The 21,782-nt window shown below is 39.1% G+C and overlaps 1 protein-coding gene across 3 annotated transcripts in view; it reads left to right on the forward strand.

Moving 5' to 3' along the window:
* LOC140272420 (paired box protein Pax-7-like) overlaps positions 1–21,782 on the forward strand; it is a 68,257-nt gene that overhangs the window by 42,422 nt on the left and 4,053 nt on the right. For all 3 annotated transcript variants that reach the window (XM_072367866.1, XM_072367867.1, XM_072367868.1), the window contains exon 8: positions 16,252–16,519. In XM_072367866.1, coding sequence (XP_072223967.1) covers positions 16,252–16,519 — 268 coding nt within the window. The remainder of the gene's footprint in view (positions 1–16,251; positions 16,520–21,782) is intronic.

Here is a 21,782-nt window from a genome sequence, read left to right on the forward strand (position 1 = left end):
TAACATCTGTGCTATATACCGTACTGGTACTGTATTTTTACATTTTGTTCAAGGTGAAACCATAATTACCAGCATGGGAGCCTGGTTATATTTTAAAATGGGGGCGCAAACTTGGGAAGATACTTGATTGTCTGGGGTCCTCATACTCCCAACATTTAGGATTTAAAACAGATTTATTTAATTTATAAAGCACCGGACACGTTGGCTTGTAAAAGAATCAGCTAATTACATTAGTCCAGAGCAGTAAAGATTAAGAATGTCGTGAAAACCTAGAAGTAATCACAAACAGTTTATCACGTGCAGATTTGGATAAATGTAGTTAAAACTAAGGCTGTTTTCTCTACACTCCAACACCAGGATCAGCTTCAAAGTCTAATAAATCTAACAAAGTACTAACAATCTGAGTGGATGACTTGACCTCCAACAACTATTAAATTCCAAACCCACCTGTTCATTTTACCATCAGAATCCGATGTTAGCTCATTTCATTTTTACATTTTTGTATATTGTAATTCTTTTTCTCCCCAAACCTTAAAGGACTGTTTTCCACAATCCTCCTGAGTTAGACCGGGGAAGGACATCGTACAATGAATAATTATGATAATTCATTTTCATCACAGTGGACCCAACTTTGGATAGAGATGGACATTCGTTTGCGTGCAGGTAGCACAATTCACTTCAGGAAAATTACACTCTTTACACAGAAAAAACGATTTGATGATTTAAACACATGCTGAAATGGACACAGAGTAGCCAAACTGACTTTTGACATCACCCTTACTTTGCTTCGATTAGTTCAGTTCAGTTCAGTTATCCTGAATTTTCATCATATTTCCATCACTTGTCAAAGAAACATTGCTGAAGAGCACTTGAATATTCACTGTTGGTGTTTTGTAACATATTATAAGGTTAACCCTGATCTTTTTTTGTTTTAATGTTCTGAAGTGAAACAGACAGAAAAACACACTGCTCAAAGATAACTGATCCTGGAGAATATAATTGGATTTCCACTAACTAAAGAGTCTTTTTTTAAAATCAACTATACTGAACTATTGTTTGTTTTTTAGGCTTGTTACTGTTTCAGATTGGAAATAATGATTACTGTGTTGTATCACTTGGTTTCATATTCAATGTGCTTACGTTCAAGATTCTGCATAATCGCAGCCGACTAACCCACAAGCTGTCATTATGAATCATATGAATGTTTCATGGTGACAGAAATCCAGAACCTCTCTTATCAGCTGTTACAGTTGTTATCTGTTACAGGGCTCCTGATGTGGCTCACACACCTACATATGTGTACATATTACCAGACAGCTGTTTGCTACTTGATTAGTTTGAGTTGGTGAATAAATTAGTTATTATAAAGCTGTGGATATTCCCCACCTTCACTGCACATGTTGTGCATGGCTTTCTCCTGTCTTGCATCTGACTGTTGGTCAGAGACAGACATGACAGCACTTTTACAACACTTCATAGAGCAGACTTTGACTCGGTTTCTTTACCAACATCTTATCTCAGTGCTCACCCACAAGTGGACTAACAGGCTGCCTGTCAACTCAGAAACACTTTCTAATTTGACTGGAGTCAGTAGGCCAAACAGGTTCATGCAACACAGCTAATCCATGTATTAAATGTTCTATTCTCAGTCAGAGATTACAGTTTAGCTAAATAGCACGTTTCTTGTTTGTAGAGTTGACTTTTAGGGTAGGATTGGAAAGAAATGTCATGTTTACTCTCAAGTTTCTATGCAATATACTAAATCAGACAGCACCGTTATGCTGTCCTCACACTCAAGTGAAGTAAAACACACCAAGAAGTGGTCACTTCCTGCAGTCTTTTGTTTTTGCTTATTGTTCCTCTTATGTAACATGATTGACAGATGGGTTAAATACAGGAGTCTTTTGTGTTTAAAAAGAAGAGAAAAAAAATCTTCTCATCTGCCTGCAGACCAGACCTTTCCCCAAGTGAAACCATTCGGAGCATCATAAAACACAAAATACAACAAAGTACCAGGACTGTTGAGCAGCCAACATCCTATCTCCATCAGTTTGTAATCAGTTTGGGCAACAAGCTTCTGGTTTCAGTCGAGTTTTCACGTGTTTCATCAGCTCCATCAGGCTCAGCTTCAGCACCTAACAAGTTGAGCTTAAACAGCTGAGTTATTTTGCTTCCCTTTGGACCAAGTTGCCATGAATTTACAAAACACTGGCAGAGAGTCTGGGTGTGATAAGACTATTAATGGAGATCTTATTCTTGTCAAGAGATCTCTGTGGCTTGTCTGCATACCCTTGCTTTGTTACACCAGTCCTCTGCTTCTTCGTGTTATTCCATCCATTTTCTGTACCTGCTTAATCCAATTTCGGGTGCCAAGGGGGCTGGAGCCTATCCCAGCTGTCATTGGTCGCCAGTCCATCACAGGGCCACACAGAGACGCACAACCATGCACACTCACACTCACTCCTAGGGACAATTTACAGTCACCAATTAACCTCCATCATTTTTGGACCTTGGTGGGGATCGAACCCTCTCACTGTGAGACGACGGTGCTAACACCATCATGCAGCCATATAAAAAAAACAGTTAAACCTGCAAAGAAGTTAAGCAAACCTTGAAACCATGTGGCTCTGACTTGTTTTGAAGTACAGTCAGTACATTGGCTTGAAACTCAAGAGCACCTTGGGGCTGAGATACTGCAGTTCACAACTTTGGTTTCCGGCCCTGCAACACACCATTTGCTTCATGGTTGCTTGTATTTTTGTGCACTATTGGTGGTGTCTTTGTGGTCTCCTCAACATGGCAACAACGTCACATGTACGTCACATGCATGGCTCACTCTGAGATTTGCTTTTATGGCAGTAATGTTACACCTCACAATTGTAGTGGGAGCTAAAGAGGAAAACATTTGCAGGAACCTTTTCACAGAAGATATTTTGTGCCATAATCTGAAAAGAGCATTTTTAGTTTTAGATGCCCTGATTTTCTGCTTATTTATAGAAGAGGAACTACAATAACTGTCACTGTGGAAACAGCTGAAAGAATATATGTTGAATATGTGTGAAAACTATGACGAAAACTATATCATTCTTTCCAGTTTTCATATAGAACAGTTAAGAAGATTCTGCAGACTTCAAATATACAGTATAGTAATAATTTAAAAAAAAGATTACAAATGTCATCCAAACTGTTACAGAGATCATCCAGTGCTGATGTTCTTATCTGGCCTCAGGGTTGACAGGGATGATGTTAGCCTGAACACTGCCTGTAGTCGGACCTTCCCAGCATGTTCTGTGTACAAACAAGGCTTCACTTTAAACCAGTCTGTGGTACATGATAATACTGCTTAAAACAGCCTCTCTTTGAATAGAGCTGTAAGCCAGACTCCATCTCTTATCATTTCTTGCCCTCTTAATTATTACCCAAACAATAAAGCACACAACTTTACATTTATTCCTTATGGCACTGGCTCCATAAGGGAGAGTGGTAATCCAACAAACTATATGTTGCTTGTTTGATTCCCATCTTTCCCCATCTCTGTAAAAGACTTCTAGGCAAAATACTGGACCCTGCATTGCTCCAGATAAGCTTCTCACTTGTAAATCCCTTTGAATTGGGATGTCACTAAATGAATCAGTATAATATCATGGTAGAGATAAGACATATAGGAAAGAGGAGCAGAATGACGGGCAGTAAAGGTCTAACCAACTAGTAATCCAATCCAGGTATCACTGCCGAAGGCATCTGTGGTATACACCACTGGACAATAACGTTGTCTCAAACTCAACTTATTTAACAGACGTGTGACTTGTGTGGAAAAGATGGAGCTATGTTATTGAAATATGAAAATGAAAATCTTCAGATGCAACCATAGCAACAGTTGGGTCCTGTCTGCTTTGAATATATAGAATAAGATTATTGTTCTTCATGTGTTGTATTTTCTTATCTTCTGCTCTTTTTTTGTTATTTTCAGATGACTGTTTGGACTGCCTGTGTTTATCATTTTCATTGTTATGCCAAGTTTACTGTGGCATAAACTCCATCAGATTTACGTCTAACCAGCCTGAGAAAATTAATTTGATTGAAGTGGCACTCATTCCTAACATGGAATGTGTCTGCGTAAATGGCACTGCTTTCAGTGTTTACAGTCTTATGAGTCTATTCTGAGTCCCAGCTGAAGCTTTTCCATTATGAGTTCACTGAGGTTGACCCTTTCATCATGTTAGCAGGCATTTACATGTGATAACAATGTAAAGTGAATTTCATAAGATCCCTCTTCAAAATGGCAGGGAGGTTGCTGAAGGTCTGACAGCCAATAATTCAATTTGAAACAGCTTTATTGCATTTGAAATGTAATTCACACGAGCCCTTTCTCTGCTTCGTCTTCCCAAATTGAATGGGAATAATTTTGAGGTTGACTTTCATGTAGAGATGGAGTCTGAAGCCAATTCCAAGTTTTACTGACAGAAGGATGGAATGAAATGTCGTTTCTGTCAGCATTGCTTTTATAAATAGAAACCTTTTCGCTGCTGTGCTTTGGAGTTGTTATAACAGCTTAAAAACATCCTGCAGAAAATAAAGCCTTTTTTTAATACTTAAAAAAAATCCCCATTAATCAGTTTTGCTTTAGAACCTTCAGGAGGTGAAGAGTTTTCCTCTTCTGTCAGATACTGAGTGATTCCAGACCCTTTTTGTCAGGTCAGACAACTCAGTGACCTGCCACTAAAGACCAAACTATCACCTCAGATGTGACTCCAAGCTATTAATGCATCACAAGAGCAGAGAAGAACACATTTCTCCTGTCATGCTCACATTTCCTCTTTGGTTTGTTGTGAGAGGAAGGTTTAGCCTGCCTTTGAATAGTGGAGCTCTTGGACTCACTATTTGATGTTGGAGTGAGAGATAGAGAGAGAGCCAGTGAGTAGGGATAGAGTAGAGTGGGTTTCAGTGTTGGGGGATCAGAGCTTCTTTGGTTCACCAGCTCTGTCTCTTTGATCCATATCCCCAGGCCTGCCTGCCTGCCTCGCTAACTCAGGCCCCTGCTCGTGATTCCTGACAACTGTCGGCCTGAGATAAGGAGGTGGAATGGGGGATGAGGGGGGCCTCTTCCACAACCCCCACCCCCAACATGCTCCTCACGATGCAACTCTACCACATATTATTCTACTTAATAATGAACACTTTAAAAATAAGTGAGGAAATAGGATGAGTAAAATTCAAGAGACATGAGGGTAGTTGGACCTCCGAATCAAATAAAAACACTACATTTTTGTGCCCATCCATCTTCAGCCCCCAGTCAACAGCCTGTACAAACATCTGTGTGCCCCTCACTGTCAATGAGGGTCGTATTATTCTCTACTGCTATTAAATTTTGCAACACTAAGCCCTTTGACTGGGCATACTGTCAACTGGAATGATTCCATGTCAACGTATCAAACAGGATGAACACATATATTTACATCATTCCCATAATGAGGAATAGAGGGGGGCTGATGTTAATTAGAAATAGCCTAAAAAAAAAGAATATTCTGCTTACATTTGGCAGAAAGCAAAGCAAGGAGCTTTACATTAAATAAGTAAAAATACGTCCTACAAGAGAAAGCTGCCAAAAAAAGCAGAGGAATTGAAATTATACCCACTTATGGAAGGTTTGTTGGAAAGACTTTTCTCTATTTGTTAGAATACTCTCCTCACATTCCTCCTTCAGTGAAAATTAAACAGAGCCCAGGGTACAATCTGGCTGTGTGGTCAGAAAATCATTGCTGGGATTTCTTTACAACAGAAAGCGATGTGATGCAGCAGTACATCTCACTACATCTAAAGCCTGAGACTCTCATGGGCTCCACATTGATGTGAAGTCTTAATGAACTAATTCATTTGTTGATTTTACCAAACCCTAAACCAAATAGAATGGTTGATACTGATTAGTTACAGATAGCATTGCATATTTCACATATCTTCATATCTCAGTTGCAGTGTTTGGACAGAGAAGACTTGGTCATCATTGGTGGCAAGTTGATATTTAGGAACCATTAGTTAGCGCCCTACCTGAGACATTTTCATGCTAAGCTAATGATCAAGTCTTCAGCTTTTTTACCTGCTTATACCAAAGTAATGTTAGTTACAATGATTAAAGAATCAAGTCCAGAAAACAAAAAAGTGGCCTTTACAATGTCTGCAGTGGAAGTTAATCTCAGGTAAAAACACAATTTGCTTTAGTCTACAAAATAAAAAGAGTTTCTTTTATATATTTTAGTTCATTCATCTATTCGTCTTTTGGCACGGGACATAATGACATAAGTCATGTTGTTACTATGGTACATGTCAAGGGGTGCAATATATTAGGTCAGTTACTGAAGCTGATGTGTTGAACACAACTCTAGCGTGAGAATCTGTGAGACCGTGACAACGACCTATTTGTGTTATAGTAACATAGATTATGTTAGAAGGATTTATAACTAATCTCTTTTTAACCTGGAAAACAGAACTCTTGACATTTTATTTGATATTTTTGCCAGCTAGAAGTGGTTAAAGAACACCACCAAACACAGCTACAAATACAATCTATGTAAATGTCTAATAGACCCTGACACCACCAGAGGTGCAGGCTTTTGAACTGAACATCGACTCCTGATTTTCAACGATTTTTTGCACTCAGAGAAGTCTCCAGATTCTCTGAATATGTTTATGATATTATGTATCGTAGAGCTGCAATATTCTTCATATCTTCACAATTCTATCTTGAGGAACATTATTCTGAAATTATGAACCTCTGCCCATCTATACCTCAGAGACTCTCTCTCTAAGGTGCTCCTTTTATACCCAATCATGTCATTGACCTAATGCCTTCTGTTGTATCTGTCAAGCTTTTTATGGGATGGGTTGCTAATTTAAGATGAGTTCACATTTTTCATAAAATAGTTCAAATGAGGAGTTTTTTGGCTGATTATTTCCTAAAGAAAGAAAGAGGAAGACTTCATCTTTGCTTTTGCTTCTATACTTCACATCGAAGTCTCTTTTATGTTCAAGATGAACTGTTTTTTTCTGACTACATTTTCATACTCTGTTATTGTAGTGGTTCGCAACACCATTCATTTTTATATTTTTCTGGAATAATTGACGCTTCATTGAAGTTTCATGGTCATGTTCAGTCTCAGTCAAAGCACAGTGGTGCACTCTTCTTCTTTCTCGATTAAACATTATTCATCTACTGCACATCAGTGACACTTGATTAAAACTTAAGCTTAGCTGGCTTTAACACAGTTCGCCTACTTTGGGACTTTGAAAATAAGACAACACACTGAAAAAAGTATAACCTTTTTATAACCTCAAATAAAAAAAAAAAGATGTCGAGATATCGCATCTAAAATATTTGACTTGACAGAATCGAAATTGAGTCACTTGCTAAGACCTGATTATTTTATGTTCATGTTAGCAATAAGACTGCACTTGACCCAACCTTAAAGGGAACTCCAGTATTTTTAAACCTATTTATTTAAACCTTAAACCTTATTTCTGCCATAAAATACGTTTATCTACTCACCGATGTGTGGATGAAGTGGTCCCAGTAGAGTGCCTGTGTAGAAATCCCTCCGTTAGCTCTCCTATAGCTGCAAGTAGCCACATAACAGCAGCTATGAGCTAACAGAGCTATAGTACACGTTCATTCATTCATTCTTCTTAAAGTACTGGTGAAATAAAGACAGATAATGCCTTATTTAGTGGCTGCATCATCCCTGCCCTGTTCACTCCATTATATGGATATATGCCGAAAGTGAGTTATCTAAATATCTTCTGAAGTTCTTGGTGAGTAGATGAACGTATTTCATGCCAGAAATAAGGTCTAGGTTTAAAAATACCGGAGTTCCCCTTTAAATCTTCACCTTGAGCCAAATGATTTTCTGAACGTGTCAGCTGTTGAACCAACCGAATGTATTTACTTTTAACTAAATTAACATGAATGTTTGCATTGACACCAGTTAATTCATTTACATACAACCAAACTAGAATTTGACTTTACTTAAAAAATAATTTGCTTTTCCCATTTTATAAACTCAATAAAAAGACACTTAGCCAACAGATTACCTTAAATGTATTTATTCATCTTTAACATATGAAACTGATATAAACTGTAATGATCTTTAAGAAATGCAAGCAAATGAACCAGGACAAACACACATGTTAGTAGGCCTATACACAGGCTCTATCAAATCTGAACTGTAATTGAATTAAATTAAATGTTGCTTTCCAGACGCAGTGTTGACCCTCAAACGACCAAATTCAAAACACTCACTCAAAGCCCAATATAACATAGCCTTAAATGGCTACAGCTCCCTTAGCTAGGTGCAACTAAGTGCCGCTGAGGTTCTCCCCCTCGTAAAGTGCTGGCTCGCAGGTTACTACAGGCCATCTTAATACACACACACACAGCACGGTGCGCACCACTCTGTTCATGAACGCGTTACGTAGTTGTTCTGTTCCAGTTTCATCCAGCAGATGAAGCTGAAATCGATCCAATACGAGATCCAGACATAAAGGCTTTCAATTCATTTGTTCAATGAGGACAGAGAAAGAGTTCTGTTTCTTTTACTTTGCTTTCTCACATAAGACACAAAATCAATGGCAAACTGCATGTTACACTTTTTTTCAGTGCATGAAAAAACCTCTTAAGGCACCATTTTTCTTTATTTATCAGCTCACACTTTCAAACGTCAGAGACACAATTCTTCAATATTTATTAGTGCACACTTTTCCAGACATAAAAGATACAATAATAACGTTGCACAGTTTTCCAGCATTTATCAGCACTCATCTTCAGACATGCAGCCTACAACATTGAAAGGTAGGTGTACTTATTTCCCATCTGGCAACTTTGATATACAATAACATTGTGGAAATAAATTAATGATAAATTAATCAAAATTTAAATGTACATAAACACATTGGCTCAAGTAAATTTAGATTTGTTCATAATGTGTCCGATGCAAACTACAGAATAATACATAAATATTACACTATTCATGGATTCTTTACATGTGACCATTAAGTGAGTAATTATCAGCAGTTCTACAATAGTGCTGCACTCGTGGCAGCCTACTGCAGAAGCTTCTTTGCAGTCTTTCTTTGCATAGCTTTTTTATATGGAAACACAGACTTTTGAAACAAGTTCCTTTGCTGGTTTTGATGCTTTCTTTTGATTTGATAATTCTGGCAATGTTTTTTTAACATCTGTCATGATACGTGGCCAAAGTGATTTGAAAATTGTTCGCACGCTGGAGCAGCAAACTGAGCTTTTCAAAGCTCAAACCCCAAATCCAGTTGAGTTAAAGAGGGATGTAGAGCAGGAACAAAATGTAGAGAAAAGGGGAAGTTTGAACCATTTCTTCTCTTGATTGTCACTGACAGATGAATTGGATGAGCTTAGACTGCTTACAAGGCACCAGCAGAAATATCAGGAAGGCAATATTTGTTTCACTGAAACAACTTAACACATGGTGATCTATGAAGATTTCTACTACACTTCAACGGTCTAACTGTTTGTCAAATGGTATTTATTTCAATTTAGTTTGTTATATATCTACAACAATAGCCTCTCTTTAATAATGAGTTATACTGCAGAATAATAATGATAATAATATCCCTTTGGAGAATAATAAAGGATTATTGAATTGGATTTAATTGAATATATCCTGTTTTTAACGCCACTGAAAAGAGGAGTTATACCTTGTTCATAGGAATAGTTGTGTATGAAACAGAGAAGAAGAGATGATGAAACTTAAACCAGGACACTAATATTAGCTTTTATATGATTGGCATCAGCTTTTCTCCAATTTTAGATTCTGGCTTCTCTCCCTATTGAAGGTTTCTCTCTGCAGCTTCACAGGAAATAAAGAACATAAGAGCTTGTTTCTGTTTGACTGATTGTCACCACAAACCCTTTGTTTTTATTACTAAACTGCACACACAGAACTTTGTTGTTGTACTGCGGATATCCAAAAGGGACAACATGAGACATGGAAATGGCAGCCAGTTTCACGAGTAAAAATTAGGGACATCACATTTCAAAGCTAACATCACAAGACACACATCAAGGCCACTGTCATCGTGTAAGGTGAAATTTGCCTTTCAGTTCAGCCATGTTCTGAGTGTAGTTATTTAGAAAATATTGAAATATTTCATCATGACATTGAATTTAATTTCTTCTTCATGGCTGATAGAGAAGTTGGGATTTTCAGGATTACTGCCGTTGTGAAGCAGCATAAAATGATTTAATAATTACGTATGATTGCGTCAATCTGCAGTCCCATCGATGTGCTTAAACAGCTTTGAAATTACTTCCCCCTCTGATTCCAAACACAAGAGATGAAAAGGACGAGTGATGAATCACATTTGATATAAACAACATCTCAGTATCATTCTTAATCCCAGTTGCTTTATCCGCCCACAACAGATGCTCAATCTGACACTTTGAGGAACATCATGGGGAAGCAAGTGTAATGGCTAGAGTAATGTTATGTAATGACACATAATACAAAAAACGTGTTATTCCTCAACATACATACCTAAATTATCCTCAACTACTATTTTGAGCTAAGCACCAAGCTGAAAGCTAAAATAAAAAAAGGAAAAAAATAGATGTGGGGGATAGGCTTTTAAAGTAGGACAGGAACAGAGGCAAATGTAGGAGATGTACAGTGTGTCACCGAGATAAACATATCACATCTGCACACTGTGTTTTCATTTAATCTCTTCATCTGTTAAAAACTTCTGACAGTCTGAAATGTAATTTCATCATCTTATCCACCACACTGTGTTTGCGTTTTTTATATTTCACTACCTCCCATCCTTTGAGTCAAGAGATGACGTGGTGTGGCCGGCGTCCACACCACAGCCAGGGCTGCAGAGCAGGATCGATCCGTACAGCAACAACCCCACAGACCGAGTAGGCATAGTCCCCGATGTGGAAGATCCCCATGAGGAAAAACACTGCCCTTACGGTCCACGTTAACTTGACGCGTAGTTAGGATTTTTTTTGGAGGTGCATGTCAGGCTATGGCGTTGGGGGCCACATCGACACCGTAGCTATGCTGTCGACTTGACGCAGAAGCATAAACTAGGCTTTAGGTTAATTGGTGTCTCTAAATTGTCCCTAGGAGTGTCATAGTTTTCACACATATTCAACATATTCATGCATGCATACAAACTCACATGCACACTCAGCTGTTTCTCCAGTCACAGTTATTGTAGTTCCTCTTCTATAAATAAGCAGAAAATCAGGGCATTTAAAACTAAAAATGCTCTTTTCAGATTATGGCACAAAATATCTTCTGTGAAAAGGTTCCTGCAAATGTTTTCCTCTTTAGCTCCCACTACAATTGTGAGGTGTAACACCACTGCCATAAAAGCAAATCTCAGAGTGAGCCATGCATGTGACGTACATGTGACGTTGTTGCCATGTTGAGGAGACCACAAAGACACCACCAATAGTGCACAAAAATACAAGCAACCATGAAGCAAATGGTGTGTTGCAGGGCCGGAAACCAAAGTTGTGAACTGCAGTATATCAGCCCCAAGGTGCTCTTGAGTTTCAGGCCTGTGAATGTGAATAACAACAGCCAATGTACTGACTGTACTTCAAAACAAGTCAGAGCCACATGGTTTCAAGGTTTGCTTAACTTCTTTGCAGGTGCTTTAACATTGAACTATTTTTTAATATGGCTGCATGATGGTGTTAGCACCGTCGTCTCACAGTAAGAGGGTTATATGTTCAATGTTAGGTTAATTGGTGACTATAAATTGTCCCTAGGAGTGAGTGTGAGCGTGTGTGTGGTCATTTCTCTTGTGTGTCTCTGTGTGGCCCTGTGATGGACTGGCAACCTGTCCAGGGTGTACCCTGCCTGCCTCTCGCCCCATAATGGCTGGGTTAGGCTCCAGCCCCCCACAATCCTAAAGTTGGATTCCATCTGTTAGTTCCCTCTTATCTGAGATTGAGCAATAGGTCCAGGAAGGAAACCCCGACAATTTCTACAACCCTCCTAGAGAATCTCTCGAAATTCAGTCAAATGCTTCTCCAGATCCACAAAACACTTTTGGACTGGAGTCTAGTCAAGACAGCCTCACAATCTCCAGAGCATTCAACATTTCTTAGTGAATTTTGTCCATCCTCAGCACCTTACTGGCAGAGAGCTTTTTAGATAACTCAACCATCTCTACCAAAGTAGTGGGCGAATCTTCTCCCAAGTCCTCAGACTCTGAATCCTTCATGGAGGACATGCTGGCAGGATTAAGGAGATCCACAAAGTGTTCCCTCCACCGCTCATCAATATCCTCAGTTCGGGTCAGCAGTCCTCCACCCAGGCCAAGCACAACCAGGAACAGGCCCTGCTTTCTCTTTCTTAGTTGTCAAGTAGTTTGCCAGAGCATCTGTTACACCAAGTTTGAGCTTCCTCAACCACCAATGGCAGATAGCCCTCCACTGGCTGAGCTTCACCTCTATGGCTGCCAGTCCTGGTTAACTGGGACAAAGTGACTCAGAGCGTCATTTCTTGGAATAAGCTGTATATCCAGGCTGTTTATCCATGTACTTAATGAGAATGAAGTTAGAAAGTCTTGCCCCATGCAATATTGAAATAATTCAAATTTCAGAAGAATCAAAAAGTTATTTGAACAAGACTTTAAAACACAGAAACATTCCCACAACTCCACAGAACCCTTTCTGCTGATGGAGTGTGAATGTGTGTGTGTGTGCGTAGTTATTTGAACTGAATGCTCATCACTGCTTATTGCTGTCATTGGCTGGTGACTATACACTCTCTCCTCAAAGGCTGCAGCCCAAAATGTCAACTAGAAAATAATAAGTGAAAAAATTATTACCAGTAGAGGACTGTGTCTCGGCATGGGCACAGATTTTCACAAATGTCCATGGGTCTTAAAACGTGACTGAGAGCGATTACTTTGGTATGTTTGAATCACACTTTTTTTGTTATTCATTTGGATCTATATTTTGAAAAATCAGATTTGGTCTTTTCCATTCCTGATTTTGTACTCAAATCAGCCATTAAATAATAGGGTAATTAGTGTTTAAATAGTTTATTTAATTGTTAAGCCTTGTGACGCAGAAGGATTTTATGGTCCATGTATGTTTTATAGGCTGCACATCCAAAGCTATACTCTGCTTGTTTGATCATCATGATGAATACACATACAATACGAAATCTTTATTTTATAACTTGTGCATTGATAGAATAAGAAAGTGATGTTAGGTTGTGGAGGTTATAATATAAATCCATATTTGACTGTTTCATAGAAAGTGTGCTATTCTTAAGTTGATTCCTCACAGGAATGTGATATGTAGAAGTGTAACATTCCAGTTCAAACAAATCCATTATTATTATGAGACTGAGATGGTAAATATTAACACAACAAATGTGATCTTACTGCTATTATTTCTTTACAAGTCATTTGATTTTTAACATTTTATGTGGTTTGACATTGTGATGTTTTTTAAAACATAAAACTTGAAGCCCTTTATGAAAGTAGAATGAATTACTTGTTGTCACATAGTTCAATGATAATTGTGTCTTTAATTTGTGTGTTTTGTATTACCTCAATATTGTAGAAAATTACCTTAAATTTTAATATTACTGTGTTTCAGTGATGCTTAACATACATTTGAGAGTCATACAGTCTCTCACTCTGTCAGGAACTGTGGTGAGGTAGGACCCAGATGCAGATCTTTGGATTAAAAAAAGGTTTATTTCCAAAAACAGGGAGCAAAAGGCAAGAACAAGAAGCGCGGCAGAGCAGGATTCAAAAATACTTAAATGTTGACAAAAAAACAAGACTATGAAATACAAAACAAGACTATGATTAACTGTGACAAGACTATGAATAAATAACTATGAACAGGACTGTGATAACAAGACTATGGCTATGAGGCAGGAAATCAGACTTCTCTTCAGCGACTGAGGCATGAAGGGTTGGTGAGGATTCTGCAGTGAATGAAAGGAAACCAGGAGACTAAATACTGTGGAGGGAGTGATTAGTGAATGTGGTGCAGCTGTGAAGAATGAAGCAGGTGACGAGAGTGAAACTAGGTGGCAGGGGAAAAACATGACCAGAACATAACCTGAAAACAAAACATAAGCTGGGACATGAACATAAACTGTGACACACTCATTGTTATAGAATAGACAATTAAGAGCTACTGTGTGTATAATCACCATGATGGATCATTTGATAAACTGACAGAAATAGTCAATAAGAATGAAGTAATGCTGAAAATACAGAGCCCTATGATGGACTGGCGACCTGTCCAGGGTGTACCCCGCGTCTCACCCGATGACTGCTGAGATAGGCTCCAGCCCCTGAGTGTGTGTGTGACAGAATACAGAACCTCTGTAGGGAGAATATCATAACCATCAGGACGATGAGGTGCTTCCCCAACAATAAGTTGTGAATCATAAGTGAATCAAAGGAGCCTGGCAACCAAAGTTGGTTGGTTTCTATATACAGCTCTCCCTCTAGTGAATGACTGAGCATGCCAAAACTGATTACAAAATAGCTGGCACCCATTTGACCCCATTTTGCAGCAGTGAGGTGCAGTAATGGTTTCCTGTGTGACGTTATCAGTCTCTCTCATGGTTGTGGAGGAATCTTGGCCCACTCTTCTCTCCAGCGTTGCTTCAGCTCATTGAGGTTTGCAGCATTGGTTTCTGCACAGCTCTCTTAAGGTCCCACCACAGCATCTCAGTCAGGCTGAGGTCTGGACTCTGACTGGACCATTGCAACACCTTGATTCTTTTCTTTTTCACACATTCTGCTGTAGATCTGCTGCTGTGTTTGGGATCATTGTCCTGTTGATGAGCCAGTTTCAGCCCAGCTTTAGCTGTGGGACAGATGGCCTCACATTTGACTATAGAATACTTTGGTATCCAGAGGAGTTCATGGGGGACTCAATGACTGAAAGGTGCCCAGGTCCTGTGGCTGCAGAACAAGCCCAGATCATCAGCCCTCCACCACCGTGCTTGACAGCTGGTATGAGGTGTTTGTGCTGATATGCTGTGTTTGGTTTCCTCCAAACGTGCTGCTGTGCATTATGACCAAACATCTACACTTTGGTCTGGTCTGTCCAAAGGACATTGTTCCAGAAGTCTTGTGGTTTGTTCAGATGCAGCTTTGCAAACCTAAGCTGTGCTGCCATGTTCTTTTTAGAGAGAAGAGGCTTTCTCCTGCAGCCCTTCCAAACAAGCCATCCTTGTTCAGTCTTTTTCTAACTGTGCTGTCATGAACTTTAAAATTTAACATAGCATCTTTCTAACTATAGAATGATGGACTCCAAATAGTTTGGAAAAAATCATTGTATTAACATACACCTGAATTCTCCAGACCAGCAAAACTAGAAGCACGTTGTTGCTATTCAGCTGCTTTATTCCTATGAAAAGCAGTAACTGATGACATTTTTATCACACTGTTTCTTGATTTTGTCTTAGTTTTTGTTAGATAAATAACAACTTGGTGTTTTTGTTGATCTTAGGTTGTGTTTACCTGGGAAACATCTACAACTTCAGGACAAAGTTGATTAATCTTAATTACACCTATTGAAACACTGGAATTGCTTTTGGCTTGTGTAATTGAGATTAGCCAACCTTGTCGTAAAGTTTAATGTGTTTGCCACCTATCTCTTTTTGGATACTCAGCGATGAAATCTTCTGAATTTGATTTAGCAGTACAAACAAAGATGCTGGGAAAGCTCATCCTTTTGACAATTATTTTTGCATGTGCAGTGTCTGCAAGGTGCCCAGGTCCTGTGGTTGACAAGCCCATCATAAACAAGCCCTGGTGGCAGATCGCCAACAGATGTCATGATTGGCCACTGTATCAATAAAGCTTAAATAACATGTATCGAATAGAGTCATCCAAGAACAATGTATATGATGTAAGGACACATGTATGAACAAGGCATATATTAGATTATAACAGATTATTTTAGTAATGACACTATAATAAAAACTTACATTTTAAAAGACTTTGGTCATGAATATTAAGTTATTAGTTATATTAGTTATATTAGTAATATTAGTTCTTAACCCTTTAATGTTTCTGCACTGAGAAAAAAAAGCTCTATGAAAAATGTTGCTTTGCTTTTTTTCCATTTCCTTAGGCAATATTGATAAGAATCATTGTCAATTGTGGGTGAAGATATTTAGCTTAACAAAGGAAAATCCTGATGTGCAGTCTCCTCTGTGTTTGCAGGTTATGAGCATCCTGGGTAACCCCAGCAATGTTTCCTCACAGCCCCAACATGACTTCTCAGTGTCACCACTCCAAAACCCAATGGATTCTTCATCATCCAATAGCATCTCAGCTAGCTGCAGCCAGCGTTCAGCTGAGACCTCCATTAAGACAGTGGACAGTCTACCTTCATCCCAGTCATACTGCCCGCCCACATACAGCACAACCAGCTATGGCATGGATCCAGCTGTGGCAGCTGCCGGCTACCAGTACAGTCAGTATGGCCAGAGTGAGTCTTGTTAGTCCAGATTAATCAAAAGGAACAACATTTTAATACAATACTAACAACTGGCATCGATGAATAACCAAGTAAAGAGCAAAAATGGATAGATAGATGGATGGATAGATGGATGGATGGATGGATGGATGGATGGATGGATGGATGAATGGATGGATGGATGGATGAATGGATGGATGGATGGATGAATGGATGGATGGATGAAGCAGCAGTGGCTTAGAAGAAAGAGTGGTCGCAGTCACCCTTCAAGATCAGCAGATTAATCCTCAGCCCTACAGTGTCCTTAAGCAAGACACTAAACCTCAGACTGCCCCTGATGTGCTTGTCGGACTGTGAGTTTGAGAAAAAACTGCATGGAGTATAGAATCAGAAAAAATATCTGAGCCAGAAATGCTGTGGGTTTTGGGTTTTCTTATTGGTACTGCAACCAAGATTAGAAAGTATTCAAAAGAATGCAAGCCAAGAGGACATTCTAAAAGGAGAACACCATTACTAAAGAAGCTAAATAAGAAATATGTGCATTCCAAAAATATGTGGAATGTAAACTGTATTGTGTTAAAGCCTCCCTGTGCTGAAAATCAACTTTGTCACCTTGACAGTAAATATTTTTTGTTTGTTCGTTTGTTATTTTTTAAAAATGTTTGAAGACATATCACATGCAAAATCAGTCATTAGCATTCAAAGTGCACCACCCTTACTCTCCAAGAAGCAAGATCACACAACTTGAATTTTCTACGTATCACATTGTTGGTACCAATCCTGAGGCTGGGTGGGACACTAACACTAACATGAAAAGCTAACTCAAGCAGGTGGAGATGGGGGTGTTTTCCTTTGGTTGCTAAAATGGCAGACCTGACGCTGATGTTTTGTTTGTGACTGTAATAGCATAGGATAAGATTCTGCAAGCCTTCATTTTTTAATTCAAATATTAACAATTTATATGGAGACATTGGAGTATCCCATCAAAATTGTAAATGGACTTGTATAGCGCTTTTCTAGTCTAGCTGACCACTCACACACATTCATACAGCACGTCTTAAGATATAACTAAGTGGTTTCTAAGCATTCACACACATTCATACCCCCAATGATACACTGGGGGAGCAACGTGGGGTTCAGTGTCTTGCCCAAGGACGCTTCGACATGTATCCTGGGGAAGCCAGACCACCGACCTTCCGATTGGTGGGTGACTGCTCTTCCTCCTGAGCTACAGCCGGCCCAGGGACAAGGGAGGACACAGGCCCACAATTTTCAGAAAGCTGTTTAACTAATTTGACCCATAAACAGCTTGGTTTTGCCAATTAACTAATTAGAAAGTCTGAAGCCAAGTCAATTTCTTATCATGTGTTTGCTCTTACGATGCTGGAGCAGTGAGTATGTTCATTGACACATACACAAAATGTGTATAAACATGATCAGAAATGTAAATCAAGCTTCTCAAAACTGGACAAACACATGCTGATATTGAAGTTAGGGATCAAATTATTCTGAATGTGTACAAACAACTAGGCCAAGGCACATTTGAATCTAGCTGACTTCTAAATGACTATTCAGGGGGGAGGCAGACAGGGTCCAGGTGTGTTCTGATGCTCCAAAATTCCATCTCATGCGTCTTTTGTATAAACAATATAGTATAATTGTAAATAAATACAGCTGAATTCCAATAAAGCTGTTCTCATACACATTTTTCTGTTTCTTCTGTCAGAAGACTAAACACCAGCCAATTAAGACTATGTGTCAACTGGCAGTCCCCTGGTGGTCCAGTTAAATGGCACTTTTAAGCTGTAACCATAGTCTGATTCAATAAAACAAGTAACCATGCTGGTGATGGTTATCATCAATCAACCTATTTTCTAAAAGAGACTTAGACAGAAAGATTGATAAGAGGTCTTCTTTGGACATCTGTTCTGATGTCATCAGGACCAAGAGTCAAAAAAGATGGGGCTGGAATCAATGACACTGGAAGTTATAGTCTTTAGTGGAGAGTATTCTTTAATATCGTGTACACAGGGCCATACAGCTCGCATGCATCAGAGGTAAGACCTCAAACAATGGAAGACCAGGTCCTATCTATATCCCAAGGTACGTGCAGAACAACACGTCTGTGTTTAGGTGTTATTTTCCCCATGTGCAATAAGGAAAGTCCAGACATACTGCCGCCATGTTGACATGTCATGTGTTTTCTATAAACCTACTGGTGCTATATATCCCAATGCTGACCATTTAAATGTCAAACAGCATCAAACAGGTCCGGCTTATCCAAACATACCATCAAAGATCTAATGTCAAATTAACCTTAATAAAAAACTTTTGTTGTTGTTGTTGGTGTTATGTTGAAAATGGAGTATTACATTTCATGAGGTTTCTGTGATTTGTTCCTCTTTTTCTAATTCTAATGGTTGGGGAGCAGACACAGTCATAGGTTTTCTGGGGAGTAGCAGCAGGTGTAAATCTGTAGAGAAGACTGGAGCTCTTTGTCCTTGTCTCAGCTCCATGGTTGTCACGTTTTTGGATAACTAATCATTTCCATCATAGTTCTAGAAATGAGAGCTGACCCATCCAAAGTGGGATGGATGCCGTGTCTCCTCTCAGACCAGGTTTTCCCCAGAAAGTTTGCCAATTGTCCATTGTTGTTTCCTGGACTCCACCTGGACAGCCAGTGGTTGATGGATGACATGTGGCTAAACATGTCTTCAGTGGCCATATTTGGCAGAGGTCCAGAGAAATGATTTACAATTATCCAGAGTTTGAAATTGTTTTTGCAAAGTTACACACTCATGTTAGCAAGCAGTTTCAAATAGGATTTGATATCACCCACTCTGGCCCCTTAAATACATTTGACTATGGTAGCTGGTGTCTCTAATGCCACGTTTCTGACGATGGAGTTTCTGATGATGGGTCTTTTTTCTCAGAAGGTGGTTGAAATCTATTAGAAAACATGGACAAGCACTTTAGTCTATGCGTCCTCCTCACTCATCCAGCCTGGGGTCCCGGCTGCACAGTCTGTTGGAGGAGAGCTAACAGCATTAGTTATGCTAGGTAGCTCCACACTGACTTGTGGGGCTTGGCTAGCTACCGGGTTGTTTTCAATAGTTCTGAGAGTAGTTTCTAAAGCTATATAAGTCACATTTGTTATGCCCACTATTATTGCCAAAAAACGTGGAGGAGTAGAGAAATATCTGACAAAGTGATAAAGTGAAAGCAGAAGATGGAGGGAGAGAGCAAGCAGTAATGCTAAGCTAGTGGACCTCAGAGATGCCAATAGAAGAGCAGTACCTGTCAAAACACAGTTTCTAAGAAAAAAGGTGGTAGAAAAGAACACAGGTTTGTTGTGTTGAACAAACTTGTAATATACACTCCAGTTGAACTCATAGACATCAAGGACAGTTCTAACAGTATAGCTCCACCTGAGCTTAAAGCTACACGAGGTAGCTACACAACATCAGCTCACTCCAAAACAGGCACCTGAAGGAACTTCATATGGTCCTTGGGGCCCATAACCACGTAAATCTGATGGACATTCTGCCTAAGTTCTACCACTATATCACCACTAAGAAATGCAGAAGCAATGCACTTGACCATGTTTACACAAACAAACAAGGCGTATTCAGGGCTGTCCCCTATCCAAACCTTCGACTGAAGCGTATCCCAGTTGCCATTGGACAAGAAGTGGGGTAGAGCCTTGACAGGTCACCAATCTATCTCAGGGCCCAATACAAAGACAAATGAGACAAACAGCTATAGACACTCACACTCACACCTAGGGTCAATTTAGGATCACCATTTAACCTAACTGTGCATGATTTTGGAATTGTAAAACCTCCACATGCATGAAGAGAACATACCCAGCGGACATTTGAACCAGGAACCTTCTTGCCGTGAGGCGACAGTGCTAACCATCACACCGCTGTGCAGCAATAATGGATGAAATTAGCGTTAATACAGAAAACCACTTATTTTGTTATTTTTCATCAAAACATCAAAAACACAGGAAATATTAACAGTGACACGTTTTACCATTTCATGAAAAGTTATAGCCAACATCAATTTGATGACTGCAGCACGTCTAAAAAAAAAAACGTTGGAGCTTTAACCTGCATCTGTGGATGTTACGGTGAACTATGTTCAGACAATTATTTCTGGAAGTGTTCCTGAGCATATGCAATGATTTCCAGGACCGAATACGGTCTGTTTTTAATACAGAGCTGCCTGAGGGCCTGAAGGTCACAGACATCCAGAACTGACTTTCAGTTGATTTCCTTGTTCACAAAGGTCTCCAGATTCTCTGAATCTTTTGATATTATGTACCGTAGATGATGGAATATTCAATTTTTCATTGAGGAATTCATTCTGAAATTGTATTGATTTGCCTGGTGCTCAAAAGAATACTTATGTCACGTAGTTACATTTTTCCAGGAGCTCTTTGGTGTGCAGATTAATCCATTTTCTCCTGCAGATTGCTTAATCTCTGTCCATCTTTTCTTCTCAGAGAATCTGCCTCAAGAAGCACTTTTTATATCTGATCAAGTTACTGACCTGTTGCTAATTAACCTGTGTAGGAGCCATATATTGTTTTGCTTATCATTATTTGGGTTTTTTATTTGTTTGGTCTGGTTGTCACGGTGATATGTGGGGTTTGGGTCATATGGGTTATAATAGTTGCTGAATCACCTGCAATAGACAGGAGAGAGGCGAGTTAGGTAGCCGTAATTTTTGTTGACCACTTTTAGCTTAGTGTTGCTTTGATACAAGTGCAAAAGGTGTACACGTTAATCCATCAAATATTGCGCATGTAATTGGAAGGCCACTCGTAATCTTTTGTTTATTATTAAATACTCTGAAACTTACCTGGACCCAGCTTGTTTGACTGAGCATCAGTGTGTCAGCCAACACATAGAGGCCCTATTCTCATCCTCTCAAGTGGCTATACAAGGATTGGAAAGCTGCAACAGCCGGATGCATGTTCCTTTACATGTTTCTGTTTAGTACCATTTACTTTTCCAGCCTTTTGTTGTCTTTGTCCCAGATTTTTTGAGACATGTTGCTGCCATCACATTCAAGATGACCTAATATTTTATCTTAGAAACAGTAAAATGTCTCACATTCAACATTTGTTTTCTGTGTTCTATTGTAAAAAAAGAAATGGACAATGAAATTTGCAAATAATTTTAATTTACATTTTAAAAATATATTTTTTAAATTTTTTGGAATTGACATAGAATAAGAGCTAAAATGCAAAGTTTTATTTCTTTTT

Source organism: Leuresthes tenuis, unplaced genomic scaffold, assembly GCF_036924035.1.
Source record: "Leuresthes tenuis unplaced genomic scaffold, fLeuTen1.0.hap1 SCAF_16, whole genome shotgun sequence".
Classification (NCBI taxonomy): domain Eukaryota; kingdom Metazoa; phylum Chordata; class Actinopteri; order Atheriniformes; family Atherinopsidae; genus Leuresthes; species Leuresthes tenuis.